We start from the raw sequence: 17,599 nt of genomic DNA on the forward strand, positions 1-17,599 counted from the left end.
GACTGTGGACAAGGCTGTGTGTGTGTGTCAGACACACACACACAGCCTAATGTCCTCATGTACTGTGGGTGACTGGTTACATAGTTTGGTATCCAGTGAAGAAGATGGTCTGCAGTGCTCAATGTAAAGGCACTGTACAAGTGAAATCCTGCCTCTACTTCAGTTAATCTGATGATATTAGAAGTCAATGTTTAAACTGTGTAAAATGTTACAAAACTCAGATACGTTGCAGTACAAGGCATGTACAGAAGCAGTGAAAACTACACCCAGCATTGTTTACGAAAAGAGACTAGTGATACTCCACTGGAAATTAGTTTTACTCATCTATCACTAGTATATTGGATAAAACTTAAAGTTAGAAAGATAATGTAGCATTAAGAATTCTCCAAAACTGTTGGGAATATTCAATACTCCAAAATGTCATTGTCTCAAACCAGAGGTTTTTAAAGTTTGGGAAAGCTGAATTATTGTTCTTACTAGTCAGAATGTCAATGCAGGTATTTTAAATTACAATTCTGGATAGTCAAAAAGCACATTTAGATCGAAATTTAGAACGTAAGAGGGACAGTCAGACGAAACCGATGTTATGTTAAAAAGGCCTGCCATATAGTGTGGGCTTTCTTCACTTGACCGGGCCAATCAGCGAACAGAAAAAGAAATTGTGAATGATGACGTCTATTTTCTGCGCTGTAGTCTGCCTGTAGTTTTAGCGATGGCATTGGAGCAAGTGAAGGAAGCCGTTCAGTCCGTCGTTAGCCACGCTTCCAAAGGTTGAATTAACATTAATCAACCACCTCGTTCGGATCGGTTCTTCTCTCCTCACAGTGGAGGATGGTTGTTTACAGCGCAGGCAATTTGCGGTAAGCTTCTCAGTCAGCGTCATACTGGCGCGTTCTTAAATACGTCACGGACAAACGTTAAAACCTCAACACAGGTCACGCCTCCAGGAAGCAGAGAGCCCAGGCCCTCTGTATGAAGCGAGGAGTAGTACAGGGGGGCGTTTTATTTACCAGGCCACGAGAACACTGGTTTAAAGACAATATTGGGTCCGGCGTGGTGCTGTGAAACAGCCTCAGTTTAGTTCCTTGAGAGCTCTGCTCAGCTGCACTTTTAGCGTCTCTTTGACGTCGTAAGAGAAGCAGGTGAGTCTGTTCGGCTCGTGCGCAGTGAGATAAATGATAATAAAGCGACTATGACGACGTTTCTCTTTCAACCACCCACTCGTATGGAAGTAAATATATGTCACTAGGATTTTAAATAAAAATGCCACTGAAATTTTAATGCTGTATGTTTGTGCTTACTTTTCTGCTGTTCATATATATATGTCCAGGATACATTTTTATTGTCATTATTTTTACATGGCTGAAATTTCATTTTATTTTCACTTCAAGATTAAAAAAAAAAAAAAATCACATTACTATTTCAAAATAAGCACATTTTCAATAAAAAGAAATCCCACAGCTGAAATTCACAGCTCAGTGAGTCTGCACGTACTTATAGCTGCGAGTGAACCTGACATTTCTGGCTGTTGTTGCGTCTTTACAAACTGCATACTTCCATGCGCATGCTTACATACTGTAGGTGTCAGGTGTCAACTTTATGCTATTTGTGTTTCCTTCCAGGTCAGATTAACTATGACTAAGAAACATGTCTGCTAAAGAAGACAATGAAGGGAAATCGAGGTAAGAAGCTGCAGCCTTCCCAGTAATGTTGATGATGTGAAATAACCTTAGTCTCACATTGCATTTGTGTATGGGGTGCCCTCTGTAAGGTTGCGCATAAAAAAATTAAAAGCAATAATTTGGCTTATTTAGCCAGTCGTAAAGGAAAAAAGGTGGGTGTCCATTTTTTCCAGTCATATTTTCATCATTTCAAAATAAATATTTATTTTCCAAACATTTAATTTTCAAACTAAATATTTATTTTCCTAACTAAATATTTAGCTCAGATCTAAATATTTAACAACCAAGCTAAATATTTAGCTATAAGTTAAATGTTTAGGTCCAAGCTAAATATTGCATGTTGGTTTGCTGACAAGCGGAAGAAGAATATCGAAATAAAAGCTGAGTTTTGCAGACCTCTACAAAATGCCACATTTAAAAAAAAAATCATTGATTGTTTTGGTCAATGGTAATTAATAATTGATTGATTATCTTGTCCACTATGATAGATGAAAACATACAGAATCTACAGCAACAGTTTCTGCATCAGCACCCACCACTGTGATCAAGCCAGAACACATTTCTGCGTTTCATGTTCTTTCACTCTTTAGTTGTTTTCAACATTTTTACACAAAAAAATATATTGATGGAATTTTTTATGTAAATAATTTTGTTTTAAGAATGGATAAACGGGAAGTTTTAAACTTCGATAGCAAGTTAAGAGTAAAGTTGTCCGGACAGAGTGGCGGATGTTGATGCAGAAACTGTTGAAACACGAGTGAACGTCGGTAGCTGTTAAAATGCCACGTCATCTAACGTGATGGCCATGTCAAGAGGAAAAGAATCCATGATAAAAAAAAAAAAAAAACGAAAAAAAATGTTTTTGGTTTTGATGAAACCAAAGACATGCTGGAGGGACGAATTGTTCCTCCAGCAGTGGAGTTTATATAGCGGTCCTCAAAACCCAGCTTTTATTTTGATATTCCACTTTTGCTCATCATCAAACCAATATGCACTATTAGCTAACTATTTAGCTTGGACATAAATGTTTAGCATGCTTGCTAAATATTTAGCTAACAACCTAAATATGTTGTTAGCAAGCTAAATATTTAGTTTGGAAAATAAATGTTTAGTTTGGAACTAAATATTTAGTCAGCTAAATAAATATTTAATTGTGAGCTAAAATTGAGTTTAAAAACAAAATATTTAGCTGAGTTTACAAACTAGTTATTTAGCTTGTTAATTGAATATTTAGTTTGGAATGCTGGTAAATGTATGAATAACCTGGTGAAGATATGGCTTTGACAATTGAACACCCACATTGTTTTCCCCGTGACAGGCTAAATAAACCCAAATTATTGCTGTTAATTGTTGACTGTGTCACCTTACAAACGGCTCCCCGTGTTTGTGCTGCTTGTATTACATTTGATGTTGCTCTTTCAGCTTTCACCACACCGATTTGTACGGCAGCATCCCTCCAACATGCCTGCCCATCGTGTACCACCCTGGCTATAACATCACATTCATGGGCCTGGAAAAGCTCCACCCATTTGACTCAGGAAAGTGGGGGAAAGTCATCCGCTTCCTGAAAGGTAGGAGAGTTCTGGACAGGTTATTTGTGATGGGACATCTCCCTGAGCCGCAGGGTGCCGTACTGCTTAAAGCTGGTCTTCGTGGCAAATGGAGAAAGAAAACATGGAGAGAATAAAAAAGGATGAGACGCAGGTGGCTGTGTGTTTAGGTCTGAACCTCCAGCAGGTTTTCTACCTGGATTGTCTTGGGCCTCTTGGATGCTTTTCTGTTCATTTCTGGGTAGGTTTGTGGTTCCATACTCTCCACAACTTTCTTCCTGACCTGAATTCATACTAAGAATAAAATTGCACATAGCTGGACTCTGTTTACTTATTAGGTGACTTCTGAAGGCAGTTGGCTGCACTGAATTTTATTTAAGTAAAGGGCTGAATACAAATGTCTGCTACATTTTTCAGGGTTTTCTTATTTAAAAAAAAAAAAAAGATAGAAGTGTTTCTTGGGTGGTTTTGAGTTGTTTTTAAGGAGTATTTATTCTCTTTTCTATTATTTATTGGATCAGTCTTGTTTCTGTTTTACTTTAGTTCAGTCCTTTAGTGATTCTAGTTTTTTATTTCTTGTCTAGTTATTATTTGTTACTCTAGATTTATTATGTTTCTTAGGTCTAGTTTTTATTTGGTGTTAGATTTATTTCCTAGTCCTCTGTGTGCTCTCCCTCACCCCCTGTACCATTTTCTCTCTCTCTTCTCCTCAGTCTGCCTTTTGCTCTCTCCCCTCACACCTGCAACCTGTTTCTAATCATCCATCTGTTTCATGTTCAGTAATCAATCCCCCTATATACAACTTATTCCCAGTTCCTCCTCGCTGGTTCCTCTCGTCTGCTCCCATTATATCCTGTTGTTCTTCCAACCTGAGGGTCTGAATAGTTTTGCAAGTCACTGTGTTCCCTGCCGTTATTTTTCTGTGGATTCCTGTTTTTGGTTTGGCTCTGGCTCCTTGTGCTCCCTGTGGTTTAGTTTGCAAGTTTTTTTTTTGTTTTTTTTTTCATTAAAACCTTCTTCACCTACAAGCTGCCTTTGCCTTTCTTTTGAGTCCACCTACAAACACCGCAACACGAATAGTAGAGTATGATATAGTCTTAAATATATATTTGGTATAAATTAATTAATTTGTCTGTTTGGACAGTTAATGACATTTCTGCTGGTTTTACTTGATGTTTTTTTTTTTTTAATCAATACCAACATATTCATATTCTACTCATTGCTGCAAGTAACTGGACAAATGTTTTTCTCAATGAGCCTCATCATGTATTGGTCTTATTTGTGTCTGAATGTGCTGCAGAGGAGCAGTTCATCACCGATGAGAACGTTGTAGAAGCCCGTGAAGCCTCAGAGGAGGATCTGCTGGTGGTTCACACGAAGCGTTATCTCTGTAGTCTAAAGGTAGCTTCTGTCTCTCTGGCATGGTCATGTGTTTATTTTTCTCCTGTCCCATATCACTGTCAGCTGCATCTTAATAAATTGTAATGTCCCTAAAAAGTTTGGCTAATCCAGTTATGCGGTTAAATAAGATGAGAAGCTAGCTTTAGATTGCCCAGAGTGATAATCCTGGAGCTCTGTGCAGAACGTTAAAGAGAGAAACTGCTGACAGATTTTTTATTTTATTTTTTTTACTTTTGAAAATTTGTCCCTACGTCAACTTTTAGCATGAAAGGTGCACACTCTTTTATACACGAGGCCCCTGCTCTCTATGTGGACTAAGACTGAGCTTACTGGGACACTGTTGTTTTCTTTTGCAGATTGAAATACTCCAGCTAATATTCTGAAAAGTGTTTTTTATTTTCATGCTGTTAAATGCTTCTCAGTGTTTTCCTTTGTCCTCTGCAGTGGTCTTTTGTGGTGGCAACTATCACTGAAATCCCACTCCTGGTGATTTTACCTAACTGTCTGGTTCAACAGAAGGTGCTGAGACCTTTACGGACCCAAACAGGAGGAACAATAATGGTTGGTGTACATCAGCCTCTTTTATCGTATCGTGTTTTTGACTTAGTAATACAATTTCTCACTTTTTATTTTTACTCCTTCTCACTCTTATTTGTTGCTGGAATTGATCAAGCCTTGTTACAGTATAATGAAATACATGCATGATTATAAAAACAGGGCCAGGAATCAGCTATGAAAACCGACAGTGTGTGTGAGTGTGTGTGTGTGTGTTCCCTCTCCAGAGTTTTGTATGTTTGCAGCATGGTACAGGAAACAAGTCTGAAGACACACTGTTGCTTCTGGCTTTTTCCCTGGACTATCAAACAACAGCCTGATTAACAGTCCAGACATCGTTCTCATATTCACTAAGTGGACATTTTGTGAACTGATATGCCAGAATAAAACCAGGAGGTGAGAAGATTTACTCACCTCTGAATGCTTCTACTAATGTCAGTCTGACTTGCTTTCCTATAATTCATCTATTAGTTATTTCACCACATGGACTCTCAGATTAAGTCTCATTAAGATAGTTGGATAAACTTTAGACACGCTAGTTTTACTCAACTCTGAGTTAAACTAGCTGGTTTTCTAATGTGCAAAACTCAGAAGTGATGTCATTCCTGAATCTAAACTCTGACTCTCCTGAAGTTAAATTGCCGACTGACTCTTGTTAATGTGGAGCCTAAGATCCAATCGGAGCGCTCACCTTGGACAGGTCGCCAGTCTGTCACAGTGAATTAATAATATTTGTATTATTAATATTTAACATCTTGAAAGGAGTACCTTGTCAACTAATAAGCAGTTTCCCTTTGGGAATCAATAAAGTATATTCCGTTCTATTCTATGTAAGCTAATGTAGCTTCCCCGTTAGTGAAAGTAAACTAGATCTGGAATGCATTGCTTGTCATGTTTCTCACAGTCTTGTGCAATTTTTTTTTATTGATTTTAATTTGTTTCATTTAGCTTTTCCCATTCTTGGATGTCAACCCAAAATAAAATGCACCAATCAGGCAGACCTTAATCGCCACAAAGATGACTAATTACGGTTGGCTCCCATCCTGTCTGGTTAGGAAAAAATGGCTATTACGAAGATTTAGTTGATTTTTGTTGTTGTGCTTATACTAGATGCAAGAGCCAAAGAAAATGAGATCAGATGCGGGGCTTGTTTCTCCCGGACCTCTGCGCTCTGAGTGTGAGGAGTGGTGGAGATTAATCAGATGGCTATTGTAACATATTCTTGTTTCCCCTCAGTCAAAGTGAAGTGCCTGAGCAATAGCCTGGGTGTGAGCGTACATGATAATGAGTGTTGGTACTCATCCACTAAAGACAATCTCTTCTCATCAGATCTACTACAGCCTTATCGTTCATGTTTAGGAAAGAAATTGACTGACACCCTGCAATTTTTTGTGCTTTGCTCAGAAACAAATGTGAGAGAGGTGGAGAGTCAAAAAAACCAACAATAACACATTTTTATGAAGCCACAGTGGCTACATATACATAGCCTATATTTGTGCGCTTGGGTGTGTAACCTAGAGGTTCATTTGGTGAGCGTTCACTATGAAGACATAACATTATTAATCATAATGTAAGGCCTCAGAAGAACATTTTTCACCACAGCTTATAAGCCTTTTTTAATTTGAAATGTGCTTATGCTATAGCCCAACCGCAAACACATAACTAACACTGATGTTTTGAATGCTTATGATAAAGGTGTAACTAAAGACTGATATGGAGTGAAATTAAATTTCTGAGTGGAATCCTGACTCAGAGTGGCTTCAATTCCCCATCTCACCCTCTGCGTCACCAGATCCCCCCGTTTCAAAAATCAGCATGAATATGGGACAGAGTTTGTGTGGTGGACCAAGTGCTCTCCTGTCAAGCTTTTATATATATATATATATATATATATATATATACTGTATATATACAGTATATAGCCTATATCCGTTGATTTTTGGCCTAGTGCAGTCATTCATTTATACCAGCAGGTGGCATGGTCTATCACAAGAAAAAATAAATTACCAACTACACCAAAGGGAATGTTACTGTATCTGTGCCACAAAATGGTCACTTTGTACAACTTTTAGATAAGATCAAAGTATTAGCTTAGCTCTCCCTTTCTATTTCTTCACTTAGATGTCTCAGCAGAAAAGCCAATCTGTTATGAAATTGATGGCAAGTCAATATTTTATTGTATTTATTTATTTTTTGCTGTGGAGAACTCAATAAAACTTCTCCTCACCATACAAACACATATGAGCACAATATCCTCCCAGCTCTCAGGAAGCTCTTTATCCATTTCTTCAAACATTTGGTTGATTTTGGCAGTGAGCTGACTGTAAGCCCCATCATTTTATTGCAGTGTGTTGTGACTGCTATCTGAAACCACATTAATTATGAACTGCTGGTGAGATTCTAAGAGTGCGTTTTGCAAAAAATACATCAGACATGCCTGCCAAATTGGCAGATGTGGGAGTGTCTCAGGCAGGACATTTCTGAAACCCATAGCCACAGGCCGACGTACTTGGGTGCAGCAGGCAGTGTCGGACTTGGCCATTTTGAGGCCTGAGGCAAACGTCTTTGTTTCGCTTTTGTGGTTTCTGTGAAGGAGTTATCAAGAAAACAACCATTCACACACAGAGGTAGGTGAGAAAACTGGACCAGCAACAGAAGCAGTTAGCAAGCGTGTTTTCACGAACAGAGAGCTGATATGAAGATGGTGCAGTTAGTAGACTATAGCCTTGCTGCTAGGAAGTCCTGGGTTCAAATCCCAACCTGGGGCCTTTCTGTGTCTCTAAACTACCCTCAGGTATGAGTTTACGGGGATTGTTGTCTGTCTCTGTGTTGCCATGTAATGGTCCTGTTTAGGGTATACGTGGGATCCCAGCTAATGGACATGGGCAATAGTCCCTCATGATCCTGCCAGGATAAGTAGGAATATAGATAATGCAAGGGACAGAAGGATATGTTGTGTATACTGATCGAATCTTCTTCCGCAGGCTGGGAAGCTGGCTGTAGAGCGAGGATGGGCCATAAATGTAGGTGAGTTTTCAGCCATTTGTACTTACAATGGCATCGTACCAACCTTTCAACCACTGTGCTGTATCTCATTTGTGATTTTTTTATTTTATTTTTCACAAGATCACAGCGAAACATTACCTTTGAGGTACACATTTGTGTAAACAACAAAATGATAATGAACTTAATTGTACTATTTATTTTTTTCGTTTAGAGAATTGTACCTGGGGCCTAAAATTTAAAAGTAAATTTACTACTAGAGAGCGGGTGGACGGCAGAAGTTTCTGAGATACTCTGTGTGCTGTTGTTCCACTGACAGCCAGTTTAAGACTATTAGAATTAAAGTCATATTGAGAGATGGGAGCGAAAAGTGTTTGAACTGTCATGGGATCTCACTTCTCAGCCTCCCTGGAAAAACGTTCCCTGTGCCTGACATCAGAGGTCTTCAAAGTGGGGGGTCACGAAGGTACTGATCGGGAGATTTCTGATCAGATACTTTTGTCTCTAAAACGACTTCAACATGAATCCAACATTTAACAAATGGATGAAAGGAGGGATAAAATCACATATTCCAGCCACAAATGCACACATACAGAAATACAAGCGCTGTCCAATATGTTGAGTTCTGCATTTTATGCAAAATAACAGTTTGTTCATGGCTTTGGCATTGTTAACCCATCACTTTTGTATTTCAACTTGTTTAAAATAAAAACTTAAATACTATTTGTACGGAGTGCACAGTAATAAAGCATGTTTTATGTTATGTAATGCTAAGTCTCGTTTAATTTAACACTGTGTATGTATCCCACCGATTGCCAAAGTTTGGTTTCAGGAGCAATTTGCTTTCCGGCTGTGCAACAGTGGAGCAGAACGTTCTCCTTTTTTTGTTTGTAGCAATAGATGCATCTTCAGCTAATAGTACTTTATAATAATAATACTAATAATATTTTGTGTCATCAGTGAAGTTGCATTCTAACTCTGAAATGAGCTCTTAGCCTGGCTCTGTTTTATCAGGGGGAGGCTTCCACCACTGCTCCGGTGACAAGGGAGGCGGCTTCTGTGCCTATGCTGACATCACACTGGCCATCAAGGCAAGGCTCAAACCAACACTGCTTGTTTTATCACAACGATAGCAGTGATTCTCTGTCACATCCAGCTGTAAACCATTTTATCTGAGATGGTTCAAATGACTCGAAGTTCAAGTCATTTGAACTTCGAGTCATTGTCACGGAGCCAAACGGATGTAGAAGATGAAACGCATAAAAAGAAATGAGTTTAATAGCTTAATTTTGATTGATTGTTAGATGTTTTTGCTGTGGCGTTTGACAAAGTTGCATACTATCCATCCATCCATTTTCTAACACCCTTGTCCCTAATGGGGTCAGGAGGGGTTCTGGTGTCTATCTCCAGCTAACGTTCCAGGCGAGAGGCGGGGTTCACCCTGGACAGGTCGCCAGTCTGTCACAAGGCAACACAGAGACATACAGGACAAACAACCATGCACACACACTCACACCTAGGGAGAATTTAGAGAGACCAACTAACCTAACTGTCATGATTTTGGACTGTGGGAGGAAGCCGGAGTACCCGGACAGAACCCACCATGCACAGGGAGAACATGCAAACTCCATGCAGAAAAACCCCGGGCCGGGAATCGAACCCAGGACCTTCTTCCTGCAAGGCAACAGTGCTACCAACTGCACCACTGTGCAGCGTGGTTGAATACTAATTTAGATGATTTGTTATTATTATTATTATTATTATTATTATACCTCCAGCATAATTACTTTCTGCTTAATTTTTTCTTTTAAGATCTTTTACGACAGCCAGTGCACATGCACAACCCCCCCCCCCCCCCCCAAATTTTTTTGCTCCTGTAATCAAATACGCAGACAATTTTTGTAGATTGTGTGCAACACGCCCACTTACTGTGTATACAACATTTTTTACTTCACTCAGCTCCTTATTTGGAATATTTGCTGCTCTGGCCCTAAGTTTGACGATTCTATATAATATATGCGTTTCACTCTCTGAGATGACTGGCAAGAAATATTGCACATTACATATTCTAATATACAGTATATACATATAATATTGTAATTTTTTGAGACTTACTAGTAGTCCATCCATACATTCATACGTCCATGCATACAAAATATTAATAACTGAATTAATAATTACTTGTGGTTATTGAAAACTGATGTCATTTGCCAACAATAAGATGTTTTGTCAATCACTAATCAGTCAGTTAAATAATATTGAATGAGACAGGATCGAGTTCTGGATACCAGTTTTCACAGAAATTGTGCCTTTAAATGAGCATTAATTATCACAACTATGAATGCATTGTATTTACCAGGTAAAATTTGAAAATACTTGTCATATGTTGGTTTGAGATACATAGGACTTTTATGGTTTTCTTATTGAGAAAGTCAAAAAATTTTATTTTTACACTAAAAACTTCCAAGTCTCCAACAAAATTAGAATATTGTCTGCCGTTCCTATAGATGAGTGGAAGATGAATGACTGAAATGCTTGTATGAAACTATGACCAAGTTTGATAAGGAAATAAACTATTTTTTACTTTTCTTTGCTCAGTTTCTCTTTGAGAGAGTGGAAGGCATCTCCAGAGCCACCATCATTGACCTTGATGCTCATCAGGTAAGCCAATACATTTCTCTCACTCTCTCATTATGGATATTTTCCAAATTATTAACTGGTTAATTTCTTTCAAAATCCATTTTCTTAAACATAAGAAGTATGTTTAGGTCACCGGATAAAAAACAGTGGTACGGGATGCCAGCAGGGACATTATTCAGAATCAGCTTCCATAAACGCATATGAAACCAAACTCCTCCACATCTGCGTAAAAATTACAATAATTGGTGAAGATTGCAAGCATGCGCAAAATTTGCAACTTATGACTAAATTTGCAATAATAGTTGGATTTAGGACTGTTACAATAAAAAATATATCAATTAATTGCATGATAAATTAAAACAAGCTCAATATTCTCTCTCTCTTTTTACCAAAAATTGGATGATAAGTCTTCAGTCTGATTCTGTTTTTGAAGAACAAATTTGTTTACAGAGACTCAGTCATTCTTTTTTTGTTGTTGATTCTGTTGTTTTGTTTCTTTATTTTGGATATTTAAAATGTCTGCAGTTGTTAAATGTTCATTAGAATTTAAAGTTTATTGATCTTTGAGAATGTGTTCTTGCATTATTATTATGCCATTATTACCATTATACTACTTGAAAATTGTCTCAAAACAACAATATTATTGTTTATCGCTATAACTTCTGGGACAATTTATTGTCCAGCAAAATTTGTTAGGCCTATAGTTGGATTCACAACTTCCTGATGGGACTGTCGAGGTGAGTACGACAGGGGGGGACAGAAGTCTGGGATGCAGTTGTCAAAAAGCAAAAGAATAATTGATGATTTAATGTGTTAAATAAACTGGTTTTGGAACTGGTCTTACAGGGAAATGGACATGAGCGAGACTTTTTGGGCGACACCAGAGTGTTCATAATGGACATGTATAATCACAACATCTATCCAGGGGACGAATATGCCAAACGTAAGTCAAAGCGTGAATAACTTTCTTCTCAAACTTGATTGTTCTTTTTCATAATCTAAGTCTCAGATATGGCCTTAACTCACTGCTGGGCATTAAATCGTCGTTACATCGTTCTGCATCTCCAGCACTGCTGGAGGGCTTTTGTCTCTTTTGACATCACCGTGTGTCGTCGTAATTCTGACTGAAGTCACAGTAACTCCTCACCATGTTAGCACTTCCAGCCAAGGACTCTCTACAACACAAGAATCCCATCTTTTTGCAGATAACTCTAAATACACATGAGGAGTTTCTGTCCACTTTCAATTCCTTTCACATGTAGTTATCTTCTCTGAAACGAATCTAATCAAAGGCTCTTTTCTGCCTTCAGTAAGGTAAAACATCAATGCATCCTGGGTTGTTTAAGATAAGCTGCAGGGCAACATTCTGTTTATTTTCATCAAAGACAAATCTGATTTAAAGCAGAGCTATTTTACTTTCTAAAAGCAAAGAGGAATTGTATTTGTTACTGTTCTTTAATGCGTTTTTGAAGTTGCATTTATTTGAACATTAAAACAACAAAGCCTTATAGTGCTTTTGGTTATTCTAAGACATCCATTAGTTGGCTGACTTTTTTCTATGCATCAAAGAGAGTAATCTACCTGACCATTGCGGTAGTCTTCCAGCATTAAATGGACAGTAAAAGAGAAGATGCTTGCTTAACTGTCTCTTTAACTATCCCAATTATTTCAATTCATTTCCTCACTGTTCTAGCAGCCACAGGTCAGCTGTGGACGAATGACTGAATGTAGTGTGAAGCACTTTGGGGTCCTCTGGACTTGATAAAGCTCTACGCAAGTGCAGGCCACCTAATATTGTTTATCTTCAGGAGCCATAAAGAGGAAGGTGGAGCTAGACTGGGGCACTGAAGACTCAGAGTACCTTCAGAAGGTGGAGCTTCACTCTGAGGGAGCGCTGAACGAGGTTCGTCCTGATATCATCGTCTATAATGCAGGGACAGACATCTTGGACGGGGATCCCCTCGGAGGCCTCTCCATATCTCCACAGGTACGCTGCCTTCTCTGACAGCTTTCTCTTCACTTTTACGGAAGGGGCTGTAGTTTCAGGTTGGGCTCCTGCAGTCGTTTCATTAGTTTATTCTCTGTGGTTTTTATGACCTTCTCTATATGTCTGAAGTTTCCTTCTAGAATGAAGAAAATGTCTGACCAAGTTAAAACAGTCAAATGTTCAAAGCTCAGGGTAAGGAACGATTTTGAGCTTCTTACTCGAAAAAAAATATAGATATCTATTTTACTTGTCTTATGCACCTATAGCACTATTCAATGTCTGCTTTGCAATTACACAGTCGGATGAGCTGCCTTTGGTAATAAAAAAAAAAAAAAGAAAGAAAATGATTCCAGCATTGCCTTTCTACCGATGTTTGGTATTGTAGGCTCCAGAGGGTTTGTTTACAATGTTGGAAGGTTTTGCAGGATGAACATTGTACATCAGAAATCCCATCTATACCATACACATAGATTTGAGCCAAATGCAACTCAATTGTCGCAGCAATAGCATCAGATAACATCATCTCTTAATCTTACTCCTGGTTATGCAGACGCTCTGTTTGCACTGACGAAGGTTCATTTTTCAACTTATTACTGAGAAGAGCTCAAACTTTTGACTGGTTAAGGTATTTTCTGACTCGTACAGAAGGTTTTGGGAGCATCTTTTTCTTTCCACTGCAGTGGACAACCAACCCCGTCTCCCATCTTTTCTTTAGTGCAGTGGGGTGAAAAAGGTTTTCGCCCCCTTACCTCATCTCCTATTTGTCAAACTTAAGTGTCTCAGAACATCAAACTAATTTGAATATTCCTCAGAGACAACACAAGTAATCATAAAAAGTGGGTTTTAAATGAAGGTGTTTATTATTAAGGGAGATTAAAAAATCCAAGCCTATATGACCCTGTGTGAAAAAGTGATTTTTGTTTTTACACTCCAGAGAAGTTAAAACATAAATGTGATTTATGAATATACTTTAATAATCCTCAAGTTCGTCCAAAGAACAGAAAACAAACATATAGGACGCTCGCCTGTCTATGTGGGTAGAAGGCGCCTGAGGCTGCACCCCTGGGAGGGCGCCGCCCTTCAGTCAGATGAGAATAACAACAGTAGAGTAGATAAGGGGAAAAAAAATCATATCTCAACCTGTGCCATATTAGGAATCGTTATGTCTTCTAGTGTCTGAAATCTGAATGCTCTCTTATTGTAGTGGCTAGATTTACTTGTTTTAATTACACAGTACTTAAACCATTAAAAAAATTGCTGCCGTTAGATTGCATTATGTGGTTCCACTATCCTTGCAAGACGAAAATACTTCACCAGATCAATTTTAAAAAATTGATATGTTAATGAGCGCTGATCCACAGTTCATTTTAGATTTATTGAATCCTATGAGCAGACTTCCATAAATGATAATAATATGATAATATTGCAGAATATCTTAGCAGTTTTAGCACTGCTCTAAATACACAGCTAATTTGTCAAAGAGGCTGGTAAATGGCATCAAAAAAGAAGTGCAGCTCTAACAATATTGTCAGAAGTTCTAGTCAGGCATATGCTCCCGCCACACATTCTGATGTTTGAAATCCCTCGCTGTGGGGCAACATTTGCTCTCAATAAATTAGGTTTAGAGTCGAGCCGTTCCCTCCCAGAATCCCCTGGCACAGACAGATGCGTTTCCAATCAGCGGCTTCCTGCCGGGGTCAGCCAGGCTATCTCCATGCTTCCGCTCTGTCCCCAGGGCTATGAAGGTCTGAGGGCTTACAGAGACCGACGGCTTCTTCTGCTTTCTTCTTGCCAGGGCATTGTTAAAAGGGACGAGATTGTGTTCAGGGCCGCAAAGCAACGAGGTATTCCCATCCTGATGGTGACGTCAGGAGGGTACCAGAAGAAAACGGCGCGGATTATCGCTGACTCCATTCTTAACTTACGTCAGGAGGGTCTGATTGGAGCCAAAGCCATGGAGAGGGAGGGATTGTCACAACTGGTGACCCACTTGACCCAAAGCTCCGGTTCTGCAGGATCAGCACACACCGCTGTGTGAGGACGGGTGGCCTATAAGCTAACACTCTTGGAAATGCACTGATTTAACTTTATGGTGTTTGTTTTTTTTTCTTCAGAGATTAATTATGATATTCTGTATGTTCGGAATCTATGAAAGCTCAACAATGAGTTTTTTCACATACACGATGATGGTGTAAAAGTTTGACAAACTTGTACATTTTGTGTGTGTCGTTTTATGAAGGTCTAAAGGAAAAATAGTAAATCAATAACATTCAATAGATTTCATAAGCATGTGCCATAAAATGTGTTTGTTGTGCGTTTGGTGGCAAATCATTGAGAGGGAATCCGTCATCTCAGGAAATCAAAAAAAACAACAAACATATAATAATGTTTGTTGGACTTAGTTAAAAACAATAATGTGGTGGAAGCGTCTTGTTTGTTGTTATGAGGGTAAAAAGGTTTTTTCACACCGAGACTACAATAGTTAATATAACTGTAACCTGGGATGGAGTCAAGGCTGGCTCCTCTAATGCCAACATCAAGGCCGAATGTTTAGGACTTCGATAAATGTTTCAGGACTTTGTTTTGTTGTACACCACAAAATGCAATGGAAAACGGCTAATTACGCAAGCTAAACTACCAATTGGAATTAAACTGCTAATTATCATAATATACAAATTCTTACTTTATTTTAAAAAAGATTGATAATAAAATCTCCGGCCAATGAAGACTTCCTTCTTTCTTTCTTTCTTTCTGTCTTGTGTTTGCGTGTGGCCACCCGAAACCGTAGATTTAGAGGTCGGCACAAGACAGTCCGCAACAAATAATGCGGCGCCGACTTCACACATGTAACTGTTATTATTGTTAATCCTTGCAGTGGAGGAAAGATGACTGCAGTCAGAGAGGTGTTGATTTTTACGTTGTTCCAGACACGTTTTGCTTGTTTATACAAGTTCAACTGCTCCAATATGTGGAGTCTGAAAGCAGAAAGAGCGACTGGAGGTCAGCTGTGTTACATCAGCTATTGCTCCCAATATGGAAACACAATCTCCACAAGCTTAATTCCTAATCGACGTCATTAACTTTACATTCTAACACGGTATTTAAAAGTTGTCCAGCCTCTGTCAGTCCACACAAATTAACTTCCTGTCGCCATGTTTAATTCCTAACAGGAAGTCCTGGTTGCTTTGAAGGATTGTGATTGGCTTACATAGCTTTTAGCTTTGCCCTGCACTGCCCCCTATGGGTTTGACATGTTTAAAACGCCGCTCAGTAGTGTAATTCCGCGGATTCGTGTGGATGAATGAACACTATTCTTATACCAAACAAGTGTGGGCGAGATTATTTTGTAAAAAAATTAATATCTTTGCTACATTGTTTTAGAAAGACCTGGCTGTGTGTAGACAAGGCTTTAGTTTGTGCCTTAATTTAAAAGGTTACTTGTGAAGGTTAAACAGTGTGGCACTAGGGTTGCGGTGTCTTTTTGCACTTTTGCCCAAAGATTGATATAAGTCAGAAATGAAGGCACTTCTACTTATTTTCCCTTGTGTCACTACAGGTCTCTAGAAGTTGTCCCTTCGCATGGGTAAAATTTACAAGTGCTTGCCGTTGTTTTCTTTCCCATTTTAATTCTTCATGTGTTTGAAAAGCAAATGTAGTAATTTTCTGCATTCAAATTGCAGGTGTTTCCTCAGTAAAAGCTTGACCGCACAGTCTGCGAACAATCAAAGAACCAAATGCCGTCCGCTGTAGTCAACTACCACAGGCAGCAGGATTTTGTGGCCGCTACCAACTAGAACGGTGTATTTTTTTTCTGCACTCTGATCATGCTGCTTTTCCCCCACATTCAGCTTATTGTGCATCTGTGGGCGAAGATAAAAGGGAGTTAACTTTTTGTAATTGTGACAAAAACGAAATGGTCTCGAACCGGCCATGACCCAGCAGGTCGAACAAGAACAACACCAAGGACCGGGAAAAAAAATCCGGTCGAGACCGGTCTTAGCCGTCCATCCCTGTAACATTTGATAACTCTCTCACCAACGGTTTCATTTCTGAGAAATATTCAAATACTTTTTTTCCCTTTGTGTTTAAAATACCAGTGTTTCATTATGAACTTAATGTTTGTTTGTTTTTAACTCTTTTTTTGTTGTCTTAATCAGCTGCTATATCTAGATAAAATATTTACCTCTGGAAAACATTTAATATATTAAATTTAACATGAAATGAATCAGTGTCACATGTTTGCATCTTTGAGTTACAGCGGACTGATCACCCATCGTCAGGAAACTGGGGCTTCCTCCTGAGCGATAAATGTATTGTATATTGGCTAAAAAAGTGAGACACTTAAGATCATGATTATGATTTGGGGTTTTATTTTATTTATTGTGATTTATTTTTCAAATAATGTCTAATAATCACTTTATTATTTGAACATAATGTTGAATGGGTTCACAAAATATGATTTTACGCTAATATTTGTAATAAAGTAGAGAACAGTTGAAGACATTATATATCCTACCTTTATTTATTTAGAATAAGTATCTAACTCGCTTTCAGCATACATCAGAGATCTGATTGGTCCATTTGTAATAATAATAATAATAATAATTTCATTTATAAAGCACTTTCAAACAAAGTACAGTTTAAAAACAGATAAAATACCAAGAAAAGCAGTGAAAACAATAGGTATAAAATTAAGTCACATATGACAAAGTGGGTCTTTAAAATCTTCTGCCGGAACATGCCTGCCTGATGTCCTGAGGCAGATTGTTCCACGGTGATGG

The 17,599-nt window shown here is 38.5% G+C and overlaps 1 protein-coding gene across 4 annotated transcripts; it reads left to right on the forward strand.

Annotated features, from left to right (window-relative positions):
* The first annotated feature begins 920 nt into the window (after nucleotides 1-920).
* hdac11 (histone deacetylase 11) lies at nucleotides 921-17,317 on the forward strand. Of its 4 annotated transcripts, none has more exons than XM_032548602.1 (12): nucleotides 926-1,142; nucleotides 1,623-1,682; nucleotides 3,105-3,253; nucleotides 4,533-4,633; nucleotides 5,078-5,194; nucleotides 8,173-8,215; nucleotides 9,206-9,282; nucleotides 10,790-10,852; nucleotides 11,678-11,774; nucleotides 12,640-12,818; nucleotides 14,614-14,869; nucleotides 16,499-17,314. In XM_032548602.1, the coding sequence occupies exons 2-11, from the start codon at nucleotides 1,648-1,650 to the stop codon at nucleotides 14,854-14,856; spliced, it is 1,104 nt and encodes a 367-aa protein (XP_032404493.1). In that variant the 5' UTR covers nucleotides 926-1,142; nucleotides 1,623-1,647; the 3' UTR covers nucleotides 14,857-14,869; nucleotides 16,499-17,314. The 4 variants fall into 4 exon arrangements, 3 of the variants coding, with proteins under 3 accessions (XP_032404495.1, XP_032404494.1, XP_032404493.1); XR_004336991.1 differs by having other exon boundaries at nucleotides 927-1,142; nucleotides 14,614-14,910; XM_032548604.1 differs by lacking the exons at nucleotides 14,614-14,869; nucleotides 16,499-17,314 and adding an exon at nucleotides 12,948-13,691 and having other exon boundaries at nucleotides 921-1,142.
* Nucleotides 17,318-17,599: the final 282 nt, after the last annotated feature.

Source organism: Xiphophorus hellerii, chromosome 20 (assembly GCF_003331165.1).
Source record: "Xiphophorus hellerii strain 12219 chromosome 20, Xiphophorus_hellerii-4.1, whole genome shotgun sequence".
In the NCBI taxonomy this organism is placed as follows: Eukaryota; Metazoa; Chordata; class Actinopteri; order Cyprinodontiformes; family Poeciliidae; genus Xiphophorus; species Xiphophorus hellerii.

What these genes read in the sequence shown, in the direction of transcription:
- hdac11 (XM_032548602.1), top strand. Translation starts at nt 1,648, where the DNA reads ATGTCTGCTAAAGAAGACAATGAAGGGAAATCGAG. An exon ending in ACATCACACTGGCCATCAAG is followed by an intron (nt 9,283 to 10,789) that starts GCAAGGCTCAAA and finishes TTCTTTGCTCAG; the next exon opens with TTTCTCTTTGAGAGAGTGGA. An exon ending in GCCTCTCCATATCTCCACAG is followed by an intron (nt 12,819 to 14,613) that starts GTACGCTGCCTT and finishes TCTTCTTGCCAG; the next exon opens with GGCATTGTTAAAAGGGACGA.